This window comes from Hemitrygon akajei, chromosome 4 (assembly GCF_048418815.1).
Source record: "Hemitrygon akajei chromosome 4, sHemAka1.3, whole genome shotgun sequence".
In the NCBI taxonomy this organism is placed as follows: domain Eukaryota; kingdom Metazoa; phylum Chordata; class Chondrichthyes; order Myliobatiformes; family Dasyatidae; genus Hemitrygon; species Hemitrygon akajei.
This window is the reverse complement of record NC_133127.1, coordinates 16,909,344-16,929,904: the sequence shown is the minus strand read 5'-3', so window position 1 is coordinate 16,929,904 and position 20,561 is coordinate 16,909,344. Positions and strand designations below refer to the sequence as shown.

General features: G+C 44.7%; 1 protein-coding gene across 1 annotated transcript in view; it reads left to right on the top strand.

Moving 5' to 3' along the window:
- Positions 1–1,405: 1,405 nt before the first annotated feature.
- The window catches only part of adissp (adipose secreted signaling protein), a 93,700-nt gene continuing 74,544 nt past the window's right edge, over positions 1,406–20,561 (top strand). Inside the window, exon 1 of the mRNA XM_073042116.1 lies at positions 1,406–1,805. Coding sequence (XP_072898217.1) covers positions 1,787–1,805 — 19 coding nt within the window. The 5' untranslated portion in view covers positions 1,406–1,786. The remainder of the gene's footprint in view (positions 1,806–20,561) is intronic.

The window sequence follows — 20,561 nt, the reverse complement described above, 5'->3', positions numbered from 1 at the left end:
GTGGCCCACCAGTCCTCCAGGTTCGGGGGTTCAGCTCAGGGCTAACAACCCCGACTGGTCAAAGAGAACTGTTACAGGATCAGCAATGAAGAATCCTTCTGCACCCGAGTGCGATGGCATTCGAGAGTCTCTGTCCCGGACTTGCATGACTGACTGTAGAGAGTACCGAGAGGAAGCAAACCCTGAACCCCACCAGACATGGAGGACCTTCATTGCTGCCCGGTCATCATCAATGGGTCTGCAGATGAGAGGGTGAGAAGTTTAAAGTTCCTCGGTATGCACATTACCGATGATCTCACCTGGACTGTACACACCAGCTTTGTGGCAAAAAAAAGCACAACACCGTCTCTTCCACCTCGGGCGACTGAAGAACTTCGGCATGAGCCCCCAAATCCTCAAGACTTTCTACAGGGGCACCATTGAAAACACCCTGACTGTGGCGGCTGTATCACTGCCTGGTATGGAAACTGCACCAACCTTGATCGCTGGGCACTGCAGAGAGTGGTACAGACAGCCCAGTGCATCTGTGGATGTGAACTTCCCTCCACTGAGGACATTTACAGCAGCAGCAGGTGCAGAAAGAAGGCCCAGAAGATCATCGAGGACACCAGTCACCCCAACCACAAAGTGGTTTAGCTGCTTCCTTCTGGCAAACGGTACGACAGCATTAAAGCCAGGACCAGCAGGCTACAGGACAGCTTCTTTCTACAAGCCATTGGACTCTTAAATTCACATGTCTGTCCATTGCAACGGGAGTCATAATGCAAAATTTTTACTCCATCACGTTGTGAGATGGATGTAAAATTTAAATAAATTCAAATTCAAATTCAAATGTCAGCAGCGTAACGGGAAGTAAGTAAACTTTTGTTCAGAATAAAAAATTATCATAATGAACAGTGCATCGTCCTTTCATTCTTTACATTCATAGGATTTGTTAAAACCCATAGGACTATTGCTCCAACCCCCCCCCCCCAGGAGCTACAGTGATGGGGGGGGGCTTTCTCACCCATCTGTGGAGGGAAACAGTCAACGTTTCAGGTTGAGACCCTTCACACATGGACTGAGAGAATGGAGACAGTCTGTATGAAGAGGTAACACACACAAAATGCTGGAGGAACTCAGCAGTCCATGGACAAAAAAATTACAGTCGAAACCCTCCAGCCCGAAACGCCGACTGTAACTTTTTCCCACAGATGCTGCCTGGTCTGCTGAGTTCCTCCAGCATCTTGCATGTGTGTTGCTCCGATTTCCAGCATCTGCAGATTTCCTCTTGTTTGACGTACGGAGAGGCATGGGTACGGGCGGGCTATTTCCACTTTCCCCTCCTCCATCTGCCAATAGCCCCTCCCCATCCTCCTATCACGCTCCACCCCTCCTCCTCGGCTCTTTATATTATATTCCCTGCACTCTTCTGGTCCAGGCGAAGGGTCTTATCCGCTCTCTTCGCATAGAGTACGCTGCCTGAGCTGCTGAGTTCCTTGTTATTTTGGCTCCAAATTCCAGTAAGCCTCCGCCTCTCGAGTCTCCACCCCACAGTTTGGTTGAGTGCGCATCCAGGAGCACTAAGACCCAGAGGGAACCCTGTTCCTTTCTCCAGCTTCCCCCTTGGCAGGCTGGGCTGAGCGAGCGGCGTTGCGCACCGCCTGCCCCGCTGTGTGGATCCGTGTGCTGGCGGATCCAGGTAACCCTTGCAGGCAGCTCACCCCGGACTCCCCCCTACCCATGGCCACATGCTGAGCCCCAGCGGAACTTCACATTGCACCGAGAGGACTGCAGCGACGATCAGATGGCTTCGAATTGGAAGGGTGAGTTAGCGGGGGTGGGTGCCGTGTGTGTGTGTGTGCATGTGAGGAACACCACAGAGCAAAACACCGCATCTCCCAGCACCACCAACTGCACCGACCCCTTTAAACCCAGCTAGTATGTTGTCAACGGTGATTTTTGTTTTATTATGCGCAATAAAAGCACAGGATAATAGTTTATCTGGTGAAACAAAACAGGCATGCACTTTTAGATTTGAGAAGCATTTTGCAAACAGCGTTCGGAGTGTAGGACTCGAACAGTCAAGTTATGTAGTCAGCAGTGTGTGAGATAGTGGACAAGAGGTTGATTGTTGGATGTGCATTCGTCTGGACACCGGGGAAACAACTGTGGTCTTCTCGAAATAGAATCGTGTGCAGGCAGTGTAGAGAGAGTGGGTTCGACCCGGCCAGTGAACCGCGTTTCTGACTCCCCGCGGAAGTGCAAGCAAACTCCCGGGGCTATGGGGATATAAGTCTGCCCCGAACCAAAAATCCCCAGCGCAGATTCCCCCCACGGATAGGCAGGGCCGAAAGGCCTGTTTCCGTGCTGTGTGTCTCAGTGTACCTTGCATGTGTAGCAGGTGGCGGACTCGAATAGGCATCGGATGGGACTGGTCTTAGCCTTTCCCCGCTAGCATGGCAAGATTCTAGGCTGTAGGGAGAAGGCAAGACGGGGGTGGGGGTAACAGATCGTTTTTCAAATTGAGAGGGGGGTGCTGGTACAGTACACCCTCCTCCCCACCAACTGGACATTCTCTTTGCGCTACCCCGCCCCCCCCTCCCCCCATCGGTTAAAGCTCCAAAAGTACCAGCAGGCTCACGGACAGCTTCTACTCTGTTGTTGTGTGACTATCGATCTGTCCCTAAGGTGGACTTTTGACCCCCCAAAAAGTACTGTCTGTCTTTCTTTTCTCTGTAACACTTCATTCTGTTATTGTTTTCCCTTGCATTGTTGTAATGAAATGAAATGATCTGAATAGATAGCATGAACAATGGGGCTGTAACAGTAAACCAGTTTACCAGCTCACCTCGTGGATATTTCTTGCATGTCTGTACAATATACAAACAGGCTGTTTATTGGGTATAGAGATTAGGGTGTTCATTTGCGGTTGTAGAAGATGTTGGTGAGGCGTTTGAACACCCTGCAGGAGGAAAAGTGCCACCAAATTAGAAAGTTGGAGGAACTCAACCGGTCAGGCAGCATCTATGGAGCTGTATAAAGTCAGTGTTTCCGGCTGAGACCATGTGAATTGTATGGATGATGGTTATTAGATCATATATACGTTTGTAGTTCAAACTCAATGTAAACTTATTATCAGAGTATGTCTGTCACCATATGCTAGCTTGAGATTTATTTTCTTGCAGGCAATTACAAAAAAAAATAAATACAATGGAGTTTAAGAAACACTACACTGTACATAAAGACCGCTAACCAATGTGCAAAAGATGACGAATTATGCAAATAAAAATAATAAATAAAACTGAGAATGTGAGTTGTAGAGCTCTTGAAAGTGAGTTTGTAGGTTGTGGGATCAGTTCAGTGTTGAGGTGAGTGAAATTATCCAGGCTGCTTCAGGAGCCTGATATTGGTAGAGTGATGACTGTCCCTGAACCTGGTGGTGTGGGAGCTAAGGCTCCTGCACCTCCTACCTGATGTTAGGTAGGAGGATCATCCAGGCCGTGAAGAGAACATGGCCTGGATGGTGGGGGGGGGGGGGGTCCTTGATGATGACATTGCTTTCTTTTGACACCACTCGTTTTAGATGTGCTCAATGGCGGAGAGTGCTTTGGCTGTGGTGGACTGGGTTGTATTCACCACTTTCTGTAGACTTTGTAGATGTGTCAAGAAAAGTCAGTATTAATTCTTCACAATCTTGGGCACGGCTATTATAAATTCCTGCTCCTCTACATCTTCCTGACGTACACCGTGTGCTGCTTGAGGCAAGGTAAAGTTGAAGTAGATTAATTTATACTGAAATATCTATTTTCATTAGCTATATTTAATCATCCCGTGAGCTTGTGATTGTTATACTAAACTGCAGGCCTGGATTCCTATATTTGATCCATTCTGATAGGCTTTATTATATATATTTGCAAAGTGATAGCTGGGGTGCATTTTGCCGTAAAGTAAGACATGTTGGCTTGTAAATACCTTGAGCTGTACAGAGACACCTTTTCTTCCCCAGCACCCCAATCTTCATTAGATTATAAGATTACACGTAGGAGCAGAATTAGGCCATTTGGCCCATTGAGTCTGCTCTGCTATTCTACCATGGGTGATTTATTATAGCCCTTAACTCCATTCTCTTGCCTTCTCCCCATAACCTTCGAAGCCCTTGCTAGTCGAGAACCTCTCAGTCTTCGCTTTAGATATACCCAGTGACTTGGCCTCTAGCTGTGGGTGGCAGTAAATTCCACAGATACGCAACCCTCGGCTAAATTATCTACTAGCAAGGGATCTGCTTGCATAGGGTGAAGGAAGCCGAGAGGGAGGTAGTCAAAGTCAACTTTATTATCATATGCATAAGTGACCTGCTGAATGCAATGCTCTGCAGTGCCAGGGATCACCGATTGGGGTTCAATTCCCACCGTTACCTGCAAGGAGGTAGTTTGTTCGCCCCACGACTATGTGGGTTTCCACTGGGTCCTCCCACATTCCAAAGACGGGCGGCTTATTAAGTTGTGGGCTTGCTGTGTTGGTGCCAGAAGCTTATTGATACTCGTGTATGGCACTGGAGGATGTGTGCTCCCCCGCCTTCTCCCGCCACACATTCTCGGACTGTGTCGGTCATTGACTCAAAAGACAGATTTCTCTGTATGTTATGATGCATACATGTGACGGATAAAGTTCAAAGTAAATTTATTATCAAAGTACATAAAGGTCTCCATATACAACCCTGAGATTCTTAATCTTTCCCGCATGCATACACAGGGTCAATGGAACCTGCAGAAACAACCCATGCACATAACATCAGATAAGCAGCATTCACAAGGAAAATATAAATTATATACAATTTTTACAAGAAAGAACACACTTAGAACAAAAAATGTCCTTTCTAGTGCTAAGTGATTTTAGTGGCAGGGTGGAGGCACGTCTTTACAAAAGGAGGTGTAAGGTGTTCCATCCTTCCGCTGGCCGACAGGTCACCCTTGGCCAAGGTGAAGGACCTGTTTCGTTCCCTGATCAGGGTCACATGAAGTCCTGGGAGCAGGTGATGGATGGTCGTCTGAGCAACTGGTGTCGTAAGACCATAAGATACAGGAGCAGAATTAGACCATTTGGCCCATCGATCTCCTCTGCTGTTTCATCATGGCTGATCCAAATTTCTTCTCGGCCCCAGTCTCCTGCCTTCTCCCCGTATTCCTTCATGCCATGACCTATCAAGAACCTATCAACCTCTGCCTTAAATATACATAAAGACCTGGCCCCCACTGTTGCCTGTTGCAAAGAATTCTGCAGATTCACTTCTCTCTGGCTAAAGAAATTCCTCTTCATCTCCATTCAGAAACGATGCCCCTCTATTCTGAGTCTGTGTCCTCTGGTCTTAGACTCCCCCTCCCCCCCCATAGGAAACATCTTCTCCATATTCACATTATCAAGGCCTTTCATCATTGATAGGCTTCAATGAGGTTATCCCTCATTCTTCTGAATTCTAGTGATTACAGGCCCAGAGCCATCAAATGTTCTTCATATGACAAGCCATTCAATCCTGGAGTCATTTTCATGAACCTCCTTTGAATCCTCTCCAGTTGCAGCACATCCTTTCCCAAATAAGGGGCCCAGACCTACCCGCAACACTCCAGGTGAGGCCTCGTCAGTGGTTTATAAAGTTTCAATGTTACATCTTTGCTTTTATGTTCTAATCCTCTTGAAATGAATACAAACGTTGCATTTGCCTTCCGCACCACAGACTCAACTTGCAAATTAATCTTTAGGGAATCCTGCACAAGGACTTCCAAGTCCCTTTGTGTCTCAGTTTTCTGTATTTTCTCTCCGATTAGAAAATAGTCATTCTTTTCATTTCTTTTACCAAAATGCATGACTTCACACTTCCCGGCACTATATTCATCTGCCATTTCTCTGCCTATTCTCCTAAGTCCTTCTGTAACCTCTCTACTTCCTCAAAACTACCTGCCCCTCCAAATATCTTCATATCATCTGCAAACTTTGCAACACAGCCAACAATTCCATCATCAAAATCATTGACATATAACTTAAAAAGAATCGTCCCAACACAGACCCCCACCCCCGTGGAACACCACTTGTCACTGGCACAAGAGTGAAAAGACTCCTTTCATTCCCACTCTTTGTCCCCTGCCAAACAGCCAATGCTTTTTCCATGCTGGAATCTTTCCTGTAATACCATAGGCTTGTAACAGCCTCGTGTGGCACTTTGTCAAAGGCCTTCTCAAAAACCAGGTACACATCATCAACTGATTCTCCTTTGTCTATCCCGCCTGTTACTTCTTCAAAGAATCCCAACAGATCTGTCAGGCAATATTTTCCTTTTAGGAAACCATGCTGACTACAGCCTATTTTATCATGCGCTTCCAAGTACCCTGAGACCTGAAGTCAGACTAACTGGCCTATAGTTTCCTTTCTTTTGCCCCTCTCCCTTCTTGAAGAGTGAAGTGACTTTTGCAATTTTACAGTCTTCCAAAACCATTCCAGAATCTAGTGATTCTTGAAGATCATTACTAATGCCTCCACAATCTCTTTAGCTGGCTCTTTCAGAACTCTGGAATGTACACCCTCTGGTCCAAGTCACTTGTGTACCTTCAGATCTTTCAATTTCCCAAAAACTTTCTCTCTAGTTATGGTAGCTTCACACACTTCATGACCCCTGACACCTGGAACTTCCACCATACTGCTAGTGTCTTCCACAGTGAAAACTGATGCAAAATACTTATTCAATTCATTTGCTATTTTGTTGTCCCCCATTACTACCTCTCCAGCATCGTTTAACAGTGGTTTAATATGCATTCTCGCCTATCTTTTACACTCTATGTATCTGGAGAAACTTTTAGTATCCTCTTTAATATTGTTGGTTAGCTTATTTTTGTATCCCATCTTTACCTTATTGATTTTTTAGTTGACTTCTGTTGGTTTTAAAAGCTTTCCAATCCTCTTAACTTCCCACTAATCTTTGCTCTATTATATGCCCTCTCTTTGGCTTTTATGTTGGTTTTGACTTGTTAGCCATGGTTGTGTCATCTTTCGTTTAGAATACTTCTTCCATTTTAGGATGTATATATTCTGTGCCTTCTGAATTGCTTCCAAAAATTCCAACCATTGCTGCTCTGCTGCCATCCCTGTCAGTGTTCCTTTCCAATCAATTCTGGCCAACTCCTCTCTCATGTCCCTGTAATTCCCTTTACTCCACTGGAGTACTGATACATCTGACTTTAGCTTCTCCTTCTCAAATACCAGAGTGAATTTGATCATATCGTGATCACTTGCCTCTAAGAGTTCTTTTACCTTAAGCTCTCTAATCAATTCTGTTTCATTGCACAACACTCACTCTAGAATACCTGTTCCTTTAGTGGGCTCAACCATGAGCTGCTCTTTTAAAAAAAAAAAAATCTCATAGGCACTCTAGAAATTTCCCCTCCTGTAATCCAGCATCAGACTGATTTTGCCAATATACCTGCATATTGAAGTCCTCTATGCCTATTGTGACAGGGACCTTCTGGCATGCATTTTCTAACTCTCTTTGTAATCTGCAGGCAAAATTCTTACTACTGTTAGGGGGTCTGTATACAACTCACACGAGGAGTTGCATATCACAAGCCTTGATTCCACCGATGCCAGGAAGACAAACTTCAGAGTATTGGTAATGACAGAGGTCAACCATCTTGTAAAGACACTGCCCAGAAGAAGGCAATGGCAAACCACTTCTGCAAAAAAAAATTTGCCAAGAACAATCATGGTCATGCATAGACCATGAGCGCACCAGTCCTACGACATGGCAAAATGGTCAAGGTGCTGAACTCAAGTGATTCGGGCTATGCTGGTTGATTCAAGCACTGAATGGTTTACAGAAGTAGCTGTTCTTGAACCTGGTGATGTGAGGCCTCAGGCATTTCCACCAAACCTGCTGAATAAATCATGGCACTTGGAGTATTATGAGCAGAAGTGGGCTGTGAGGACTGTCAGATTTCTGAACAGAATCAGAATCGGATTTAATATCACCACAAATGTCATGATTTTTTTTTTGTTTTTACTGCAGCAGTACATTGCAATACATTGTAATAAACAGCAGAGATTCTGCAGATGCTGGAAATCGAGAGCAACACACACAAAATACTGGAGTTAGTCAGTAGATCAGGCATTATCGATGGAAATGAATAAACAGTCAGGATTTCTGGTCGAGACCCTCCTTCAGGACTGAGAAGGAAGGGGGGAAGTACCAGAATATAGAAGTGGGGGAGCAGGGGGGAAAGAGGTTGGCTGGAAGGCCACCTTCCTTCTCAGTCCTGAAGAAGGGTCTCGGCCTGAAATTTTGATTGTTTATTCCTTTACATAGATGCTGCCTGACCTGAGTTCTTCCAGCATTTTGTGTGTTACATAACAATAAAAACTGAATTATAGTAAACATATATATATAATAAATTTGTATTTAATAGTTAACTTGAATAAGCAGTGCAAAAAAAATATTGAGTTGGTGCTTATGGGTTAATCATCTATTCAGAATCTGGATGGCAGAGGGGAAGAAGATGTTCCTGAATTGCTGAGTATGTGCCTCGGGCTTCTGTACCTCCTACTTGGATGGTAGCAATGAGAAGAGGGCATGGCCTGGGTTATAGATCCTTCGTGATGGATGACCTCCTTATTCCCTTTTGTTTTGCATTATTTATTTACATTTTTAGTTCCTAGTGATTTTATGCCTTTGCACTGCATTGCTGCCATAAAGCAGCACATTTCTCATCATATGAGGCAGTGATAATAAATCTGATACTAACTCCCCTGATTCCTTTAATATCCAGAAGCACATCTCATTTTGAATTCACAATGACTGATCCCGTACAGCGGTCCAAGCTGTAGAATTCCAATGATTCACCATCCTCTGAGAGGAGAAATTTCTCCTCTGTCCTACGTAGCCTCTGCTTTATTTTGAAGTTGTAACCCTCAGCGCTTGACTCCTTTTCCAGGAGAAACATTCTCATCAAATTTTCCTTTCCAATCTTTCTATGAGTTACTGGTTTTGAAGGACGTCATGTGTCAGTTATCTAAACCCAACAAAATTAAATCCCAGGCTGCTCAATCTTAAATAAAATATTAGCTTTATCAAGCCATAGGAACAGAATTAGACCATTCGGCTCATCAAATCAACTCCGCCATTCCATCATGGCTGATCTATTATCTCTCAACCCTATTCTTCTGCTTTCTCCCTGTAACACTTGACGCCCTAACTAACCAAGAACCTGTCAACCTCTGCTTTAAATATTCTCAATGAAGTGGCCTCCACAACAGTTTGTGGCAATGAATTCCACATCTTCACCACCCTCTGTCTAAAGAAATTCCTCCTCATCCACTCTAAATCTATGCCACTCTATTCTGAGGCTGTGCCCTCTGGTCCTAGACCCACCCATCCACTCTCTCTGCGTTTTTTTAATATTTGATAGGTTTCAATGAGATCCCTTGTCATTCTTCTAAACTCCGGCGAGTACAAGTCCAGAGCCATCAAATTCTCATGTGTTAACCCTTTCATTCCCAGAATCTTTCTTGTGAACCTTCTCTGGATCCTCTCCAGTGCTAACGTATCTTTTGTTGGATAAGGGTCCCGAGACTGCTCATAAGTGTGGTCTGATCAATGGCTTATAAAGCCTTAGCATTACATCTTTCTTCTTATATTCTAGTCCTCTCAAAACAAATGCTAACATTGCAATTGCCTTCCTTACTCAACTTGCAAGTTAACCTTTGAGGAATCCTGCATGAGGACCCTCAAGTCCCTTTGCAACTCTGATTTTTGAATTTTCTCACTGTTTAGAAAATAGTCCACACCTTTATTCCTTCTACCAAAGTGCATGACCGTGCACTGCCCTACACTATATCTGCCATTTCTTTCTCCATTCTCCCAATCTGTCTAAGTCCTTCTGCAGACTTCCTGCTATTTCAACACTACCTGCCCCTCCAACTGTCTTTGTATAGTCTGCAAACTTGGTCGCAAAGCCATCAATTCAGTCAACCCAATCATTGACGTATAATGTGAAAAGAAGCGGTCCCAATACCAACCCCTGAGAGCATCACTAGTCACCAGCAGCTAATAAGAAAAGGCTTTCCTTATTCCCACACTTTGCCTCTTGCCAATCAGTTAATCTTTTATCCAATGCTAGTATCTTTGCTGTCTTACTGTGGGCCTTTGGATGGGCCTCATGTGTAGCACCTTGTCAAAGGTCTTCTGAAAATTCAAGTAAACAACATCTACTGATTCTCCTCTGTAAATCCTGCTTGTTATTTCCTCAAAGAATTCTAACAGGTTTGTTAGGACGAATGTCTCCTCAAAAACACCATGCTGAGTTTTGCCTACGTCATCATATGTCACCAATAATGGAGTCCAACATCTTACCAAACTCAGGCGTTAGGCTAACTGGCCAATAATTTCCTGTCTTTTGCATCCCTCCCTTCTTGAAGAGCGGACTGACTTTCCAGTCATCCGGAAACCATTCTAGAGTCTAATGATTCTTGAGAGATCATTGCAAATCCTGCACAATCTGTTTAGCTACCTCTTTCAGAACCTTGGGGTGTAGTCTATCTGGTCCATTGAAAGAAATCCCAGATTGGGTAAAGAATTTCCTCTTGAATCTGGGCTGAATGGGTTGACCTCTTTCTAAAATGGTGTTTATAGAATAAGTTGTAGGATTAAAGAGAGAGAAGAAGGAGAGGGAGAATAAGACCAGTGGGATTGCTCTGCTGAGAGCTGGCATTGTCTCAATGGACTAAACGGTCTCCTGTTTTGGAATAAAGATTGCCAGCTATGTTAGATTATTTGTAAAGACATCCATGTTAGACTACTGTTTATTAACTGCAGCTTTTCCTTCAGTACTAAAAATTCCAAGGAAACTCGTCTTCAAACTCCTAAAACTGGGAGTCAACACCTCCCTTTACAACTGGATCCTTGACTTCCTGACCAGCAGACCTCAATTGGTAAGGATAAACAGCAATGCCTTCACCATTATCGTCAACGTTGGTGCTCCTCAAGGTTGCATTATCAGCTCTCTGTAGCCTGTACACTCATGACTATCGAAACCTATCAGATAGTGAAAGGCCTTGACAGAGTGGATATGGAGAGGATGTTTCCTATGGTGGGAGAGTCTAAGACCAGAGGACACAGCCTCAGAATAGAGGGGTGTTCTTTTAGAATGGAGATGAGGAGGAATTTCTTTACCCAGAGAGTGGTGAATCTGTGGAATTCAGCAGGCAGCTGTGAAGGCAAGTCTTTATGTATATTTAAGGCAGAGGTTGGGATTCTTGATTGGTCAGGGGATGAAGGGGTATGGGGAGAAGGCAGGAGATTGGGGCTGAGAGGAAAACTGGATCAGCCATGATGAAATGGCGGAGCAGACTAAATGGGCCAAATGGCCTAATTCTGCTCCTATATCCTATGGTCTTATCAGATTCTGCTCTACCTCTATCTACAAGTTTGCAGAAGCTGCCATTATACTGGGACATATCTCAAAAAAATTATGATTCTGAGTAGATGAAGGAGATAGGGAGCCCAGTGGTATGATCTTGTGATGACAACCATTTCCTCAATATCAGAAAAACAAGGGCTTGTTACTGGCTTCAAGAGGAAGAGGATGTACACATGCTGTTGTTTACATCAATGGTGCTGGGGTTGAGAGGGGTGAGAGTTTCAAGTTCCTGGGTGTAAACATCACCAGTAGTCTAGCCTGGTCCATCCATGTAGACTTCATGACCACGAAAGCTCAACAGCACCTCAAGAAATTCGGCCTGACCTGTTTGTATTCCAATTTTTAATTGATACATCATAGAAAGCATCCTGTCCGAATGCATCACAACTTGCTTAGGCACCTGCTGAAGGGCCTCGGCCTCAAAATGTCGACTGAACTCTTTTTCCATAGATGCTGCCTGGCCTGCTGAGTTCCTCCAGCATTGTTTGTATGTGTTGCTTGGTTAAGCACTTGTCTACCCATGACCATAGGAACCTACAGAGTTGCAAACACATCTCAGCACAGCACAGAAAGCAGCTTCCTCACGATGAACTTCTGCTGCCTTAGTAATCCAATACCCCACCTACCTTGGACATCCTCTCCCCTCTCCCCTTGAGCTGAAGAGCCCTGGCTGAAGGACAGCTTCAATCCCACTGTTTTCAGACTCTGGAAGGGACCTCCTGTACAATAACATGGGCTCTTGACCTCACAATCTACCTCGTTATGATCTTGCGTCTTATTGTTTACCTGCACTGCCTTTTCTCTGTTACACCTTATGCTGCATTCGGTTATTGTTTTACCGTGTTCTACCACATCGGATTCTAGTGTTTAAATCGGAGGTTTTTTTCAAAGTCAGCAATGAGGCACCAAACTCTTTGCTTCACAATCATTTTGTGATAGACCAAAGACAACAGGTATAGAATGGTAACGGGGGTCATTGTTACTTGAAAGAGAGGATGAAGAAGATGATGAAAATACAGCCTAGCATAGCATAATCCAGCTACTTTTATATTCAAAGAGAGGAAAATTACATTGATAAAGATAATTCAATTAGAAAATACTGCAGTAAAATCAGCCAATGAGAAAATACTCCTTCAGAACAAAGAAGCTTCCAGAATTATACTTTGGACAGCTAGTAGAAGCATATTAAACTGTTATGTACATAAAGACTACTTAAAAGCGGATAATTGATTGTTAAGAGCGGCCAGTGAGTGAGTGGGCCAGTGAAGGAGCGGAGCTTTGAGGCTTTGACGAGAAGAGGTGGAGGACAAACTTGCTCCCAGTTAGGCTTTACAGTGCCTCCTGAGAGGGTGATGTGCCTCTCCTGTGAGATGTGGCAGTCTTGGGGGAACTCCCCCTCCCGCAGAGTCACATCTTCCAGAAGTGCTTGCGGCTGGGCGATCTGGAGGACCGTGTGAGGAATCTGGAGCAGCAGCTGGATGACCTTCGACTCATAAGGGAAAATGAGGAATTCATAGATGAGAGCTACAGGGAGGTAGTCACACCTAGGCTGCCGGAAGCAGGTTGTTGGGTGACAGTCAGGGGAGAAAGTGAAGATGAGTAGGCAGGTAGTGCAGAGCACACCTGTACCCATTCCCCTGAATAATAAGTATCCTGTCCTGGATATTGTTGGCAGGGACAACCAACCACGGGTGAGCCACGGTGGCAGGGCCTCTGGCATTGAGTCTGACCCTGTGGTGCAGAAGGGTGGGACAGAGAAGAGGAGAGCTGTCATCATTGGGGACTCTATAGTCAGGGGAGCAGACAGGAGATTTTGTGGATGTGAGAAGGACACCCGCATTGGTTTGTTGCCGTCCGGGTGCCAGGGTCCAGGATGTCTCTGACCGGGTGCATGACATCCTGGTACAAGAGGGAAAGCAACCAGAAGTCGTGATACATGTTAGTACCAATGACATAGGCAGGAAGAGGGATGAGGTCCTGAAGTGTGAGTTTCGGGAACTAGGCAGAAGGCTGAAGAACAGGACCTCAAGGGTGGCGTTCTCAGGATTGCTGCCAGTACTATGTGATAGTGATGGTAAGAATTGGAGGAGATGGCAGTTGAATGCGTGGCTGAGGAGATGGTGCAGGGGCAAGGTTTTAATTTTTGGATCATTGGGATCTCTTCTGGGGAAGGTGGGACCTGTGCAGATTGGATGGTTTGCACCTGAACACGAGGGGGAGCAATATCCTTACAGGTAGATTTGCTACCATGGTTCAGGAAGGTTTTAACTAATTTTCAAGGGGGATGGAAGAAGTGCCTGGAGTAAAGCTAGATCTAACATATAGAGAGGCTTTGAGGAAAGAGAAACAAAGGTGTAAAGGTAAGGTAGAAGGGCTAAAGTGTGTGTACTTCAATGCAACAAGCATCAGGAACAAAGGAGATGAACTGAGAGCTTGGATACATACATGGAATTATGATGTAGTGGCCATTACAGAGACGGCTGGCACCAGGGTAAGATTGGATTCTCAATATTCCTGGATGGATTTCTGTGCTTTAAAAGGGATGGGGGGGGGGGGGAAGGGGAGGAGGGGTGGCATTACTGGTCAGGGATACTATTACAGCTCCAGAAAGGGTGGGTAATGTAGCAGGATCCTCTTTTGAGTCAGCATGGGTGAAAGTCAGGAACAGGAAGGGAGCAGTTACTCTACTGGGGGTATTCTATAGGCCCCCTGGTAGCAGCAGAGATACCGAGGAGCAGATTGGGAGGCAGATTTTGGAAAGGTGCAAATATAACAGGGTTGTTATCATGGGTGACTTTAACTTCCCTAATATTGATTGGCACCTAATTAGTTCCAATGGTTTAGACGGGGCAGAGTTTGTTAAGTGTGTCCAGAACAGATTCCTGTCACAGTATGTTGACAGGCCATCTAGGGGGAATGCCATACTAGATCTAGTATTGGGTAACGAACCGGGTCAAATCACAGATCTCTCAGTGAGTGAGCATCTGGGGGACAGTGACCACTGCTCCCTGGCCTTTAGCATTATTATGGAAAAGGATAGAATCAGAGAGGACAGAAAAATTTTTAATTGGGAAAGGGCAAATTATGAGGCTATAAGGCTAGAACTTGTGGGTGTGAATTAGGATATGTTTTTTGCAGGGAAATGTACTAAGGACATGTGGTCGATGTTTAAGGATCTCTTGCAGGATGTTAGGGATAAATTTGTCCCAATGAGGAAGATGAAGAATGGTAGGGTGAAGGAACCATGGGTGACAAGTAGGTGGAGAATCTTGTCAGATGGAAGAAGGCAGCATACACGAGGTTTATGAAACAAGGAGCAGCTGAGTGTACTGAGGAATATAGGGTAGCAAGATAGGAGCTGAAAAAGGGGCTGAGGAGAGCAAGAAGGGAACATGAGAAGGCCTTGGCGAGTAGGGTAAAGGAAAACCCCAAGGCATTCTTCAATTATGTGAAGAACAAATGGATGACAGGAGTGAGGGTAGGACTGATTAGAGATAAAAGTGGGAAGATGTGCCTGGAGGCTGTGGAAGTGAGCGAGGTCCTCAATGAATACTTCGGTATTCACCAATGAGAGGGAACTTGATGACGGTGAGGACAATATGAGTGAGGTTGATGTTCTGGAGCATGTTGATATTAAGGGAGAGGAGGTGTTGGAGTTGTTAAAATACTTTAGGGTGGATAAGTCCCCGGGGCCTGATGGAATATTCCCCGGGCTGCTCCACGAGGCGAGGGAAGAGATTGCTGAGCCTCTGGCTAGGATCTTTATGTCCTCGTTGTCCACAGGAATGGTACCGGAGAATTGGAGGGAGGCGAATGTTGTCCCCTTGTTCAAAAAAGGTAGTAGGGTAATTATAGACCAGTGAGCCTAACGTCTGTGGTGGGAAAGCTGTTGGAAAAGATTCTTAGAGATAGGATCTATGGGCATTTAGAGAATCATGGTCTGATCAGGGACAGTCAGCATGGCTTTGTGAAGGGCAGATCATGCCTAACAAGCCTGATAGAGTTCTTTGAGGAGGTGACTAGGCATATAAATGAGGGTAGTACAGTGGATGTGATCTACATGGATTTTAGTAAGGCATTTGACAAGGTTCCACATGGTAGGCTTATTCAGAAAGTCAGAAGGCATGGGATCCAGGGAAGTTTGGCCAGGTGGATTCAGAATTGGCTTGCCTGCAGAAGGCAGAGGGTTGTGGTGGAGCGAGTACATTCAGATTGGAGGGTTGTGACTAGTGGTGTCTGGCAATGATCTGTTCTGGGACCTCTACTTTTCGTGATTTTTATTAACAACCTGGATGTGGGGTAGAAGGGTGGGTTGGCAAGTTTGCAGACGACACAAAGATTCGTGGTGTTGTAGATAGTGTAGAGGATTGTCAAAGATTGCAGAGAGACATTGATAGGATGCAGAAGTGGGCTGAGCAGTGGCAGATGGAGTTCAACCCGGAGAAGTGTGTGGTGGTACACTTTGGAAGGACAAACTCCAAGGCAGAGTACAAAGTAAATGGCAGGATACTTGGTAGTGTGGAGGAGCAGAGGGATCTGGGGGGTACATGTCCACAGATCCTTGAAAGTTGCCTCACAGGTAGATAGGGTAGTTAAGAAAGCTTATGGGGTGTTAGCTTTCATAAATCGAGGGATAAAGTTTAAGAGACACGATGTAATGATGCAGCTCTATAAAACTCTAGTTAGGCCACACTTGGATTACTGTGTCCATTTCTGGTCGCCTCACTATAGGAAGGATGTGGAAGCATTGGAAAGGGTACAGAGAAGATTTACCAGGATGTTGCCTGGTTTAGAGAGTATGGATTATGATCAGAGATTAAGGGAGCTAGGGCTTTACTCTTTGGAGAGAAGGAGGATGAGAGGAGACATGATAGAGGTATACAAGATATTAAGAGGAATAGACAGAGTGGACAGCCAGCGCCTCTTCCCCAGGGCACCACTGCTCAGTACAAGAGGACATGGCTTTAAGTTAAGGGGAGGGAAGTTCAAGGGGGATATTAGACGAAGGTTTTTCACTCAGAATGGTTGGTGCGTGGAATACACTGCCTGAGTCAGTGGTGGAGGCAGATACACTAGTGAATTTTAAGAGACTACTAGACAGGTATATGGAGGAATTTAAGGTGGGAGGTTATATAGGAGGCAGGGTTTAAGGGTTGGCACAACATTGTGGGCTGAAGGGCCTGTACTGTTCTGTGTTCTAAACTACAAAGAAAATAACGTTTAGAATTCAACAATTGGATCCATCAACCACAATGCACTGTGTAATGATTTGATCGGTATGAACGATATGCACGACAGTCTTTTCCCTCTATCTCAGTACGTGTGACAGTAATAAACCAATATCATTACCAAAAGAAAACTTTGTGTTGGATTGTGGCTTAAACTCAGCTTTTGCATTGATGGGACTCCGGTATGGAATTCTCTCCTTCTCCCTCATTTTGGGCCAGGGGATTCCAGTTTCCTGTGTCTCTCTGGTCTTCAGAAGCGCCTGTTCTGTCGGTGTGCTCTCAGTGATTGAAGGAGATAGCGCAGTTTCGAAACTGGAGTGGGGGAGTAAGCTCTGGTTTTGCTGCTCTATGCCGCAAGAATGAATAAGAGGAAACTCAAAATCAGAGTCGTGTTTTGCAGGGCTTACTCTTCAGCAGCTCTGTGACAAGGGGCCCCTTTCTTAACAGAAGCTTCCTGTTGAGAAACATGCAGGGACTTCCAGCTAGAGTCTGCGCAGATTACCAGTGGGTTCACAAGTAACAGATGGTTCTGAGCACTGGAGATGGGTAGAGTTAATGGAGAGTTAATTGCTTGCACATGTGCCTGCTCTCTGTCTGTCTTCCCCCCCCCCTCTCTTTTATCAACCCAAGCACTCTTCTCCACCCCCCCCCCATTCGTCTAATACCCATTCTCACCTCTATTTTTCACGTTATATATCTGAAGAAACTTTTGGTGTCCTCTTTAATATTATTGGCCATCTTTACCTTCTTAATGACTTTTTAATTGCATTCTGTTGGTTTTTAAAAACTTCCCAATCCTCTAATTGCCCACTAATTTTTGATCTATTATGTGCCCTCTCTTTGGCTTTTATTTCTCTTGTTGCCATGGTTGTGTCATCTTTCCTATAGATTACTTCTTCTTTGGGAAGTATATATGTTGTGTCTTCTGAATTGTTTCCAGAAATTCCTGCCATTGCTGCTCTGCCATCATCCCTGCCTGCTTTCTTTTCCAATCAATTCTGGCCAACTCCTCTCTCATGCCTCTGTAATTTCTTTTACTCCACTGTAATACTGATACATCTGACTTTAGCTTCTCCTCCTCAAATTTCAAGGTGAATTCGATTGTATTATGAACAATTGCCCCTAAGGATTCTTTTACCTTAACCTCTTTGATCAATTCTGGTTCATTGCACAACACCCAATCGAGAATAGCTGATCCTCTAGTGGGCTCAACCATGAGCTACTCTAAAACCATGGTTGAGCTACTCAACCATGAGCTACCCGTCCTGTAATCCAGCACCCACCTGATTTTTTTCCCCCCAATCTACCGCATGTTGAAGTCCCCCATGACTGTTGTAACATTGCCCTTTTGGCATGCATTTTCTATCTCCCGTGGTAACTTGTAGACCACATCCTTACTACTATTTGGGGGTTCTATTTACAAATCCCATCAAGGTCTTTTTACCTTTGCAGTTCCTTAGCTCTCTTCACAATGCTTCAATACCTTCTGACGCTATGTCACCTTTTAGGTAAGTTGTTCAGAAAGAGAACAAAATAGTGAGGTAGTGTTCATGGACTGTTCAGAAATCAGCTCCCTCACCATCAGAAGAGACTGTTTCTAAAATGTTGAATTTGGGTCTTTGGGCTTCTGTATGGGAGCAATGAGAAGGAAATAGGTCCTGAGTCTTGGAGGCCACCATTTTGAGGCAGTGCCTTTTGAAAATGTCTTCCATACTGGGGAGGCTAGAGCCCATGGTGAAGCTTGCTGAGTTTGCAACTTTCTTCAGCTAAGCAGTGGCCCCTCCATTTCTGACAGTATTGCAACCAATGAGAAAACGCTCCATAGTAGATCTGCAGAAATTTTCTAGTTTTTGATGATGTATGAAATCTTCTCAAACTGCGCACAGTTCTGGTCTCCTTACTTGAGGGAAGATATACTGGCTTTGGAGGCGGTGCAAAGGAGGTTCACCAGGTTGATTCCAGAGATGAAATGGTTAGACTATGAGGAGAGATTGAGTTGCCTAGGACAATGCTTGCTAGAATTCAGAAGAATGTGAGGAGATTTTATGAATTATAGAAACTTATGAAAGAGATGGATAAGCAAGAGGCAGAAAGTTGTTTCCACTGGTAGGTGAGACTAGAACTAGGGGACATAGCCTCAAGATTCAGGAGAGTAAATTTAGGATGGAGATGAGGAGGAAGTGCTTTTCCCAAAGAGCGGTGAATCAGTGGAATTCTCTGCCCAATGAAGCAGTAAATATTTTTTAGACAATGTTGCATAGATTTTTGCATAGTAGGGTTATGGGAAAAGGCAGGAATTTGGAGATGAGTCCTTGGCCAGATCAGCTGTGATCTTATTGAATGGCAGAGCAGGCTTGACAGGCGAGATAGCCTACTCCTGCTCCTATTTCTTATGTTCTTATGAAATATAGTTACAGGCCTACCTTGCTGAGCTTGCCCCGTTTACCCTTGTTTGGCCCATAGACCTCTAAGCCTTCCCTATCCATGAATCTGCACAAATACCACTAACCTCTACCACTTCTTCTGGCAGGTTGATCCATATACACTACCCCCCCCCCCCCCACCAACTCTGCATGGTTGCCTTTTAGGCACCATTTAATTTTATCTTTCCTTCTCACTATGCACACTTGCCCTCCAGTCAGGTAAAAACTGTGACTTTTCACCTTGTTTCTGCCCCATGAGTTAAAATCTTTAATTGTAAAATCTAAATCAGATTTATTATGTGATATTATCAGGGGTGACATGGTAGCACGACGCTGTACAGTACAAATAAGACGAGTTCAATTCTTGGCGCTGTCTGTAAGGAGTTTGTCCGTTCTCTCTGTGACCTTGTGGATTTCCTCCAGGCGCTGTGGTTTCCTCCCACAGTCCAAAGATAGGTAGGTTAATTGGTCATTGTAAATTGTTCTGTGCTTAGACTAGGGTTGAACTGGGGGGTCGCTGGGTGGCATGGCTCGGAGGCGGGAGCGGTCCATTCCATGTTGTATCTCAGTAAATAAATAAATATCATATATATTTTCCGTGTTATGGCAGTAGTACTGTGCAAGGCATAAAAATTACTGATAAATAAATAAATGTAAACGGGAAATAACAAAGTAGTATTCATGGACAGTTCAGAAATCTGATGGCAGACGGAAACAAGCTGTTCCTAAGAAGTTGACAGTGTGTCTTCAAGCTCCTGCTCCTCCTCCCTGATGGGAGTTAATAAAGGTTTCTGTCGTAGAGAAAAGTAGCGGGTGAGTGAGGTTGCTTTGAGAGTTGGCATAGACTCAATGGACTGAATTAACACTTAACAGCACATTTGGAAAGAGGTGAAATCATCAGACAAAGTCAGCATGGATCTGTGAAAGGAAAATCATGTCTGACGAATCTTATAGAATTTTTCGAAGATGTAACTATTAGAGTCACAGGAGATTAGTGTGCAAACTTAAAGCACACGGTATTGGGGGTATGGTATTGATGTGGATAGAGAATTGGTTGGCAGACAGGAAGCAAAGAGTGGGAATAAACGGGACCTTTTCAGAATGGCAGGCAGTGACTAGTGGGGTACCTCAAGGCCCAGTGCTGGGACCCCAGTTGTTTACAATATACATTAATGATTTAGACGAGGGAATTAAATGCAGCATCTCCAAGTTTGCGGATCACACGAAGCTGGGCGGCAGTGTTAGCTGTGAGGAGGATGCTAAGAGGATGCAGGGTGACTTGGATAGGTTAGGTGAGTGGGCAAATTCATGGCAGATGCAATTTAATGTGGATAAATGTGAGGTTATCCACTTTGGTTGCAAGAACAGGGAAACAGATTATTATCTGAACGGTGGCCGATTAGGAAAAGGGGAGATGCAACGAGACTTGGGTGTCATTGTACACCAGTCATTGAAGGTGGGCATGCAGGTAC